Source organism: Rhopilema esculentum, chromosome 16 (genome assembly GCF_057945365.1).
Source record: "Rhopilema esculentum isolate cy_ngs chromosome 16, ASM5794536v1, whole genome shotgun sequence".
In the NCBI taxonomy this organism is placed as follows: domain Eukaryota; kingdom Metazoa; phylum Cnidaria; class Scyphozoa; order Rhizostomeae; family Rhizostomatidae; genus Rhopilema; species Rhopilema esculentum.
The window spans coordinates 6,147,388-6,159,062 of record NC_142830.1 but is presented as its reverse complement, the minus strand read 5'-3'; the positions used below and the strand labels follow the sequence as shown (position 1 = coordinate 6,159,062).

The window sequence follows — 11,675 nt, the reverse complement described above, 5'->3', positions numbered from 1 at the left end:
GCAGGCTAGGAGGTCAAAAAAGTGGCCGATCCGTAGATATCATGATCAATTTACACGGGCTCCCGCAAGTTGGAAAATGGGGGAGGGGGGAGGGAAAATTTAATAATCATAAACAAGATTCTGAAAAGCTTTACTGTTTTGCAAAAACGTGAGAGGGCCATGGCCCCCTGCCCCCTTCGTCGAAGGCCCCCCTCCTTTATCAGAGGGAACACGAAAAAGGGTGGTTTGATTTACCTTGTTTGCACCGTATAATGCCTTTTCATGCTTGATGATGTAACGTTTTAGGACTTGTATTCTTCAGTAATTATTATTATTATGTTTAGCTAGATCTTTGATTATGTTGCGTGTTAATGTCACATGTTTGTTTGTCGTGCTGTTGTGTTAGTAACTCCCTTTCCGGGAAATGTGCGTCACTGTCATCGTGTTGTGTGATGTTTCACAGTGTTCCTTTGTTGTGTTTTAATATAATGTAATCCTACTTAGAATAATTTAGTCTTACTGTTTTAACGATAAACATAACATCAAAGAACGAGTATCTCTTGTGTGCTATCTACTTGGGGCTAGGCCCGTTGGCCTAGCCCATCGCTCAGCCAACGAACTGATACTTCACCGTCATAAGAAGAACCCTATCGTTACATTTGGTGACAGAGTGGGATGGCGGTGGAATGCGTTGGTCTTTACACTTTTTAATGGAATTTTTATCGAGAATGATTTGGATTCACTGAGTGCTGCTGATTCACAGCTTTAATTTGATTTTCAAAACAGAAACTTTTTGCGATGGATTTGGGTTCAAATTGCTGCTCATTTCGCTTGGTTATTGTTTTTTTTGGAAGAAGACATTCCACCAACGGAAAAGGCATTCGTTTTCCAGATGATACAAGGTACAGTCAAGATTTCGTGAGAAACTATGTCACCGTTAATTAGCCGATTGTTTGGGAGCTGGCCGGAGAGTGGTTGCAGCTGGGAAGAGCTATAGAGAGCCTTCGTATGTAATAGGACTTTTTAAACATTTCTTTTTGGAGATATCATCACGAAATTGGGCAAATAAAGTGATGTTGTAGGCACTACCTTCGCTTGCCAGTTTATGCCTCCGGATGAGTGATGATCACACGAGGAGAGTAGTCATGTCATTTGTCGCTCCATAATGTTACTGTGCTTGTTACGGGCTATGATATGAATAAAGCTTAAAAAAGATATGAATTATTATATGGAGCAATGTTAGCACGTTTAGCAAGTTATTTTCTTTCTTACTCGCGATAAGCCTTCAAATCAATCCAGAGAGCGGAAAGCTAGGCCCACAGTGTGACCATTTTGAATCCCGATGCCTCCGAAACGCGCCATCCAAACTTCAAACATGGACGAAGAAACCATCAAAAAAATAATTAACGACGCTGTTTCGAGCCTTGTTAGCAAAGATCACATGGACGCCCTTATGGAGAAATTGGAAAGCAATATAGAAGCAATGATAGACAAAAAAATTGCTCAAGCAACGGAGCCCTTGAGAAAGGAAATTTCGACCCTTGAGGGGAAAATTGAGGTTTTCCAGACAAAGCTATCGGAGTTGGAAGTAAGGCTTGATGACGCAGATCAATATAGCCGAAGGTCATGCCTACGTATCTTTGGGGTTCCCTTGCCTGCCAATGGCAAGGAATCCAACAACGACTGCGTGGATCTAGCGAAAAGGATCTTTTCGGAAATGGAGGTCACCGTACCTGTCGATGGAATTGACAGAGTTCATCGCATTGGCAAAAGAAACAAAAACGCAGATGGAACTTTGGGGCAACCTCTCATCATTAAATTTACAGCATGGAGGTACCGCACTGCTGTTTACAAGGGTAGGAAAAAATTAAAGAGTCAGAAAATTCAATTGGATCTGACCCCAAGGAGGGCAAAGCTTCTCTCAAAGGCTCGAATGGTAGTTCAGGACAACCCCAACGTTGATTATGCATTCGCTGATGTCAACTGTCGTTTGGGCATCAAAACAACAAGTGGAGATTTCAAATTCTTTAACTCTGACGAAGAACTCTCCCATATCCTTTCGAAAACGTGATTTATCTGAGTTATTGAAGTCTCCATAAACTTTAATTTTTGTATTTCCCTCCAAGGTACTTTGGTTTTCCCACCGACCCTTTTGTGTTATGTTTTCAGCTTGTTTTGATATTACCAGCAAATAAATTTTTATTTTCGTTGAGTCTCTAGAGAAACGCCAAACAAATAAGAGAAGTGGCCAGGAACTTATGCAAATCATCTGTTAGATTTTTCACTATTTGAATATACTTTTCAGAGCGCATTTCATAGATTCATGCCACAGTTTCCAAGATTGCACGATTTTCGTGAGTTCATGAATGCTTGTTTCGTTGCATGGGAAATTGCATGGATCTTTGTTATTATCCTCTTACGAGCCTTGACAAGACTGCTTGTTATTCAAAAATCGCCTCATAGCCATGGCTTTATTGGCAAGCAGCAGTAGCATCTTTTCCCCTTATGCCTAGTCATAATCACAAAAGCTAGCATGCACCTACAAGCAAGACCATTATCAATGCTTCTTCTCCAATCTTTAAATCTAGTGAAGATCAAATATTTCCGCAAGAAAGTTACCTTCTAGCCCCCAAGCACCTTGTTGACAAGTCATGACAAACCGAGCCTTTCCTTTTGTAGTTTTTGCTTTGTTTTTAACAGTGAATTGTTTTTGTGTAAATTTGTTTACCCTTTGTTTGTATGTGAGAGAAAAACCAAGTAAACCGAATTGTCATACTAAACCATGGACTTGCGAAGTAGCCTTTCACTTGTTGAGGAGATTAATGTGCTATGATGCCGGTTGATATAAATCATTGGCGAGCGGCAATATCATCGTTCCGCTTACCCTTAATCACAAAAGCTAACACGCATTTACGAGTAAAACCCATATCAGTGCTTCTTTCAATCTTTAAATTATACATCTCTTGCTGCATTTTAGTGTTAATCGCAATTCCTGCCTTACCACTCACTATGGTTGTCCAGACTACAGCAAATTTAACGTCTTATTCGGACACTAGTTTTCTGCACATGTTCGCCCGGATATACTCGTCTGCCAAGGAAATTGGATATGTACTCTTTGAACTAATCAAGCGCTTTCCACTTTTGTTTCTCGATCCCTACAAACGCTCTATTTTCCAATCACTGCTTTTTAGATATACATTCATTTATGCCGCTTGCTCAGTATCCTCTACGCTTTACTTGCAGTGGATAACAAACAAAACAATTGCAATGAGTGGTGACGTTGAAATCAACCCAGGGCCACATCACAGTACTTTCAGTTTTTGTTCCTGGAACTTGAATAGTATTTGCGTGCACGATTTTGCACGTGTTTCTCATATCGAAGCGTATAATTCAATCTATAACTATGACTTAATAGGCATTGTCGAGACCCACATTGACAGCACAGTAAATTCAAAAAAATTAGACCTTAATGGATACACATTTATCAAAAGAAACCATCCATTAAACATAAAACGAGGAGGTGTAGGTCTTTACGTTAAAGATTCTCTCCCAGCAATAAGTCGGGAAGACCTTGCAATTCTACCTGAATGCATTGTGTGTGAAATTCAGCTAGATAAAAAGAAATACTTCTTTTCCATCCTCTACCGGAGTCCAAGTCAGAGCCCATCCGAATTTCAGGCTTTTATGAATAAATTCGAACTCATGTTGTCCAAGATGTCTGGTGAAAACCCTTACTGTGTTATTATAACGGGGGATTTCAACTGCCGCTCTACAAACTGGTGGGTAGATGACATTGAAAATGAAGAGGGCAAACTTTTCGAACCGCTCATATCTGACCTTGGCCTACATCAACTTATAAGTGAACCAACGCACTTTATTGGAAATTCAAGGTCATGCATCGATGTTATATTTACTGATCAGCCAAATTTATTCCTTGAATCGGGTGTTCACCCCTCTTTACAGGAGCATTGTCATCATCAGATTATCTTTGGTAAACTAAGCGTAACAAACTTGTCTCCACCTTCGTATAAACGCAAAATTTGGTACTATGATAGAGCAAATGTGACTGCAATAAAGAAAAGCATTGAGATGTTTCCTTGGAGTGATACCTTTTCGAAAGTCACATGCCCTAATACTAAAGTCAAAAATCTAAATGAGATTCTATTGAATATCTTTTCAAACTTTATACCAAACAAAACAATCACAGTCAGGTCTCGCCAGGCACCTTGGTTAACACAGTCAATCAAAAATTTTTTACAGAAGAAGAATAGGGCTTATAAGACCTTCATAAGAAATGGTCAGCCGGAGGACAGGCTCGAGGCCATCAACAACATGATATCTTTTGGATCCAAAATGATCGAGGACGCTAAGGACAAGTACTTTACGAAAATAGGTAGAGCACTTTCAAATCCTGAAACAGGTAGAAAACTCTATTGGTCCTTGATCAATAAAATTTTGAACAAAGCCAAAATACCAATAATCCCTCCTCTGTTAGAAAATGATGTATTTGTGTTGGATTTTTCTGAAAAAGCAGAAATTTTTAATAATTATTTTATCCAACAGTGCACCACAATCGATACTGGTAGCGAACTTCCTCCATTATTTGTACCGAGTATTCCACTGCTCACTGCCTTCTCTATCTCTGACGATACGATCTTGCACATCATTCGATCATTGAATCCAAACAAGGCTCATGGTTGTGATGATATCTCAGTGCGTATGATAAAGATATGCGATGATGCACTTCTTCTACCACTTAAATTGATTTTTGAATCGTGTATGAGCCAGGGTGTTTTCCCTGAAGTCTGGAAGCAAGCTAACATAGTTCCCATCCATAAGAAAGGCAGTAAGAACATGAAGCAAAACTATCGTCCTATCTCTCTTCTCCCAATCTTTGGTAAAATTCTGGAAAAGCTGATCTTTGACTCGCTTTATCATCATCTGAATACAAATAATTTATTAAACCCAAATCAGTCAGGATTTCGCCCAGGAGATTCAACTGTCAACCAGTTACTGACAATAGTCAACTCCATATTTACTGCTTTCGACTGCAATCCCACGGTAGATGTCCGATCCGTTTTTCTCGATATTTCAAAGGCCTTTGACAGGGTCTGGCATCTAGGTCTCATATACAAGCTACGCCGATGTGGTGTCTCTGGTAAATTACTAACACTAATGCAAAGCTTTCTCAATGATAGAAAGCAGCGCACTGTTTTGAATGGAAGAACTTCTAAATGGGGTAGTATTTCATCTGGAGTCCCCCAAGGCTCTATCCTCGGTCCTCTATTCTTCCTAATTTATATCAACGACTTGACAGATGGCTTAACGTGTAATGTGAAACTATTCGCCGATGACACATCGATCTTCACAGTTGTAAACGACCCACATGAAGCTGCACGTGATTTGAACCATGATTTAAACCTCATCAAGCTTTGGGCACACAATTGGCGAATGACTTTTAATCCTGACCCAACTAAGCAAGCAGTTGAGGTCATCTTTTCCAAAAAGAAAACTCCAACGAATCATCCTCCTATCTTTTTTAATAATATTCCAGTAATGAAGGTCCACGAGCACAAACACCTCGGTATTATACTTGATTCTAAACTATCATTCGCTAGTCACTTTCAATCAATTATTTCTAAATGTAAACAAGGCATAGGGATGTTGAGATTCCTTTCAAAGTATATGCCGCGATATACGCTCAACGAAATGTATAAACTCTATGTCCGTCCCCATCTGGATTATGGTGACGTAATATATCACATTCCACAAAATACTCATGATTGTAGCCAAACTGTTACATTGACCAATTCGATGGAAAAACTCGAGTCCATTCAATACTCTGCCGCATTAGCAATAACTGGGGCTTGGAAGGGCACATCGTGCCAAAAAATTTATGATGAACTCGGATGGGAATCGCTAAACCACCGACGATGGAGTAGACGCCTTGTTTCTTTCTTTAAAATAATCAATAACTTGACACCAGATTACACTAGAAGCCCTATACCCGAACTTCAGAAATCAGGCTACATTCTTCGCAGACAGGCTTCAGTAGGGCAAATACACGCGAGAACTGAGAAATTTAAAGCTAGTTTTTATCCAAATTGTTTATCTGAATGGGAAAAACTCGACCCAGAGATCAAACAATCCCACTCAGTAAGTGCTTTCAAAAAACAACTATTTGCATTTATCCGTCCAACAAAAAAGCTAGTCTACAACATCCACGACCCAAAAGGTTTATCCATTTTGACACAACTTCGTGTTGGACTTAGCAAGCTGAATTTTCACAAATTCAAACATAACTTCAGTGATACCCTGAATCCTTTGTGCCCAGTAAATGATGGTATTGAGGATACGGAACACTTTTTGCTGCTCTGCCATGCTTATGATACAGATAGACGTGATCTTCTTGACAATGTGAGGGCTATATTGCAACCCCATGGATTAACAAACCTTTCGAATGAAGCTTTACTGCAAATAATTCTTTATGGTCATGAAAAATTATCTTTAAATTCAAATACAAAAATTCTTGAGGCAACATTAAAATATATTCAGACCTCTGAAAGGTTTCATTAAGTAGTTTTATAAATCTTCTCTCCTATGTAATTTGTCTTTCATTGTTCTTGTTTTGTTTCGTCAATGTAGTTTGTCCTTGTTTTTGTTTTAACATCCAAATTGTAAATGTCTTTAATTATTAGTAATCTGTAACATGTAATTTGCAACATTTAATGCAACCTTAATTTGAATCAAATATGTTTAATGTAATGGCCACAGGGTTGCTATGTATTTCCATGCTCCCTGTGGTATCGTCTTGTAGTTGTCTGTTTTGTAAAATTTTATGAGAATATAAAAAAAAAAAAAAAAAAAAAATGCCTCCGGGCCGTAATGACACTTCAAACACTTTTATTTATGACGTAGAAGAACTCAGTGACTTTTCAAGGTTGTATCGTGTATTTTAAAAGGGAGGGGATGGTGTAACGTTTTAGGACTTGTATTCTTCAGTAATTATTATTATTATGTTTAGCTAGATCTTTGATTATGTTGCGTGTTAATGTCACATGTTTGTTTGTCGTGCTGTTGTGTTAGTAACTCCCTTTCCGGGAAATGTGCGTCACTGTCATCGTGTTGTGTGATGTTTCACAGTGTTCCTTTGTTGTGTTTTAATATAATGTAATCCTACTTAGAATAATTTAGTCTTACTGTTTTAACGATAAACATAACATCAAAGAACGAGTATCTCTTGTGTGCTATCTACTTGGGGCTAGGCCCGTTGGCCTAGCCCATCGCTCAGCCAACGAACTGATACTTCACCGTCATAAGAAGAACCCTATCGTTACAATGATTCTTTCAATACGAACTCACCAAAAGGTTTTCACAACTTTTTTTAATCAGTAACAAATGCTCACCAGCATGGTACACAGCAAGTCGCAAGTCAGAAAAATGACATTTTCTTGATGTGCTTTTCTTTGGTGCGAAATCTTGCCAAAAATTCCAGTAGTTATAAAAATATCATCATCTGTTGTCAGTTTTTGTCAATAGCTTAAAAAGTTTTTATTCACGAAGAACTATTTGATTCTAATGCCCTGGCAAAACGACTAAACATTTCACTAAACATTTCACTAAACTTTTATTTAGTTAAAAGTTTAGTGAAAAGTTTAGTCGTTTTGCCACCCTGTTTATTGTTGTTTAGTCGTGTTGAGTGTTGTTGAGCAAAGTTTGATCCTGGGCAAAAATGTTTGGCTTTGTTCAGTGTTGTTTAGCAAATGTTTAGTCGTTTTACCACCAATTAAACATTTGTTGTGATCGCGCAGGCGCTCTAGCTGTAGAAATCCAAGGGTTTTCGTCTGTTTTCGTTGGTTTTCTTGTCTCTACGTGACCCAAAAAGCCTTTTTGAGACATCCGAATATCTCGTTGTACGCCACTGTGTCTTCTTCAACAGTCAAAATTTTGTCAATGTGCTAAAAAGTCTTTTCTTTCCCCGTCGCTTCATCCGATTCTTATTTTATTCCACTGCTTGCGCATGCAACAAAATAAACCAAAAGCAAATTCCTATGCAAGATCCCCTACAGCCCAACAGCGTCGTAGCTAGCTCGCTGCTCGAGTGAAATTTAGTGAAAAGTTTAGTCACGTTTTGTCACCCTCGCTAAACTTCGCTCAACTTCACTTAACAAAAGTTGAGTGAAATGTTTAGTGAAATTGTTCTGTCAGCCATGTATCCAAAAAGGGAATGCTCTCTCCTCGATTGGTTTATCTACTAAGAGAGCTCCATCTAAAGAAATTCCTTTGCAAGAATCCAGGGACGTAACTCGGCTAATAAGTCTGGGGAGGGGTGAAAAGGGTTTCTGCCCTGCAAAATTGATTGGTGCTCTGCAGACCTCGAAGTAAAGTTATGTCTATAGAATGCTAATGAAAGCTTTACCAAGATACATTTTTCTTTTCCAAGGATAAATCCTTAGGCAATAAAAACAAATTTGAAACTTTATCGCCTATGAAATATTCATAGATCTACGTGAGCATAAATTAAATTTCAAATTTGATTTTTCTTTGCAATAAAGCTTACATCTCACGGGGGGAGAGGGTGCATATGTGTTTTGGCTACATGATAGGAACGACACGACAAATTTGAACCTTGGGGCGTAAGTAGTATCAAGTTTAGTGAGGTATTATGACCAGGGTTGCCAATTGGGATTATTCAATCCCAGATTTCACGAAACTGGAACTGTTGAAAAACTGCTGGGATCAGAAATTGTTATTTGGGATTCAAAGTAAAAATTGGGATTTTTTTGGGATTATCAGACAAGAATGGATAATTTGTTATAATTGGTCCATGGATTGCTAAAATTGACTATTATTTAGCACCTTTAGCGCCACTAAAGACAATGTAGTGAGCCACAAATAGAAGAATGATTGACTTGAATGTAAAATTTTGCGCAATTCATAGTTTGTTTCATGATTTCTTGAAATTTTGTGGTGATTCTATTTGTCATTCTATCAATATAAGCAATTTGTCTTTTCTTTTTGTTTTTGTTATTGGGTCCCGTTCAAATACTTGTGGAAGGGGAGCGTGCATTTTTTTGAATGTAGAAAAAATTCGATTCGCAGAAAGTAGATCACGGTCCTACTCTATCGCTACCAAAGTTTATTCGATTCGCGCGAAAGAATTCGTCTAGTGGAAATCGGCCTTAAACCTGATTTACACGAGATGAATTTTTTCGTGCGAAGCGAATTTTTTGCCGCGAATGCGCGAAAAATACGCGCAGAAGTAGAGATTAGAAAATTTACAGCGAATTCGCAGCTAAAAATTTGCTGCGAAAAAGTAGAAACCATTCCTACTTTTTCGCTGCGAAACTTTCGCCTTGTAAAATAAATCAATCAGAACAGCATTGGAAGACACCTGATTTCTGTTTTGGTTTCTGATGGCCTACGTCTTTCCGCATTCTTTTTCTCAAACACTCTCGCCTTTAAAACGACAATAAAATAGGTTGGTAATTATTCATTTCCTGTTCCTTGTACACAATCCATGTAAGTTGATTTATATCAGATTATTATTCAAACATTTAAATTTCAAATTTACGAAAACTTGCTTGAAAGTGTCATCGTTCTACCAATATGGCAGAAATAAAAAAAGGCAAGGATTTCTTCAAATTGCTTAATTGCGGGCTGCTTATTGTCCTGCTCAACAGCAACAGTTTTAAACAGATGCACTAACAGGATCTCGCATGCTTGTGCAAGTTTCGATAGCGACCTTTGAAAGTATTTGAAGAAGTTATACTGGTCTTATAAATGTAAACGGAATTCTCCCTTCTGAAGACGTCCTGAATAAATTTTTCTAATCCAGTATCGCTTTTTTGATAAATTTAAAATTTTAAACTTGCTGATAAGAGCACTCTTCGGACAGTCGCTATTTTCTTCTGTAATATTCCCAGTGAATTCACATAAAAATTTCGCCAGTGTAAATTGAACTTCGAAATCGAGAGAAAAATTCGCAGCTAGAAAATTCGTGGCGAAAAATTCGCTTGGCGCGAAAAATTTGAAAGTTATCTGATGTTGTTCTGGCACAATGCCTCATCATACTTCATGCACAATGTCCAAGTTTAAGCCTTCACACTTTTATACTATGTATGTTGATGCAACTCAATTCTTATGAATACTAACTCGACCATTTAAATATCAAATTAAGCAACCGTAACATTGAAAAATGTGTAATTCATTGCACAGGAAATATAGAAGGCAAAGCTGCAGAGGAATATCTATCCCTTTCTATAACTTCTGCGAAGGAATCTACTTTTGAAAAAATTGGGATTGCTTTGGGATTGAATTGGGATTGATTTGGGATTGATTTGGGATTGATTTGGGATTGCTTTGGGATTGCTTTGGGATTGATTTGGGATTGATTTGGGATTGATTTGGGATTGATTTGGGATTGATTTTCAGAAACTTTAGAATTGAGGACTTGCCAGCACTTGGCAACCCTGATTAGGACCCACCATTGTTGGGTTTGACGCAAAAGAAAATCTTTGAAATTGTAACTTGTAGAAGGGCTAAAAAACCATCTCCCAGGCTAAAATTTAGCAAGATACTATATTGCTTAGGAAGGAAAATTCGACGGGTTTTAGAGAACACTGATTATTGTTTTTTGGGAAGGAACAATCGAGGAGGGGAGGTGTCATGCTAAAACTCAAGTGACAGACAATGGGGAAAGAAATTGTGACCTTTCGTTTCTGATTGCACATCGACTTAAATAAGTTAGTGAATAAACCAAACAAAATCGGCATCTAAACAGTTTGTTCTCCTTTTTTCATACACCTTTTTTAAAGGAATAAAAAAACGGTAAAAATTCTTATCTTGAAAAAAGTAAGGGGCTTCACGCTACCCCTCTTACCCCGAGGGTACCCCACCCTGTACCTGTCACGAAAAAGTTTTTTACAATTTAAGTTGCTTTGTGTGGACTCAAACATGCACTGAACATATGTATCAATAATCGTTGCATTTTCTGTTAGCTTTAATGCAGTGTCACACACTCCCCTTCCCACACACCCCTCCGGGATTTTCGCCCCTGCAAGGAACAAATTACATGACTGTCATCATAGTGTGGTGGAATTACGATTTTACCCGGACGAAAGTAATAAAAAGCTGTAATTTGGCACTTAGGTTCCATACGATACTGGGAATAACCAGAAAAAAGCCCCATCAATTGGACATTGGGAATTCCTTATTTGGGCAAATCCCATATGGCACACTGATCAGCAGGGGTTCAAATTTTGATGTCGCTAAAACCACATTATACGTACATATTCTGAAAGACAGTTTCATGCTGAACAACTTTTATTCAACATACACGCCCTTACAATGTGGAAATAAGTACTTTCTGGTCAAAAATAGCAGATAGGGGGCAGCTGGGTAATAGAATGTATACAGTGGTGGCGCCAGGGGAGGGCTAGGGCGCTACAGTCCCATCATCGGAAGCATCTAGCCCCCCTATCGAAAGAAAATTTTAGGTTTTTGTCGGAGCAAATTTGACAAAATAACGTACGAAAACTGCATATTATAGTCAATTTAGCCACCCTGTTGGAAGCTCCAACCCCTCTTTCGGAAGATTTCTGGCGCTGCCTCTGAATGTATATAAGTTTATTTATGAACAACTTATATATTAACAAGATCAAAACATGCGTGATGAAATCCTATCCAACAAGGAG

General features: G+C 38.3%; 1 protein-coding gene across 1 annotated transcript; it reads left to right on the top strand.

The window, feature by feature from the left end:
• The first annotated feature begins 348 nt into the window (after nucleotides 1-348).
• Nucleotides 349-2,050, top strand: LOC148958244 (uncharacterized). Its single transcript, XM_089113168.1, has one exon. It carries the CDS (start codon nucleotides 1,322-1,324, stop codon nucleotides 2,048-2,050), a length of 729 nt encoding a protein of 242 aa, XP_088969294.1. The 5' UTR covers nucleotides 349-1,321.
• Nucleotides 2,051-11,675: the final 9,625 nt, after the last annotated feature.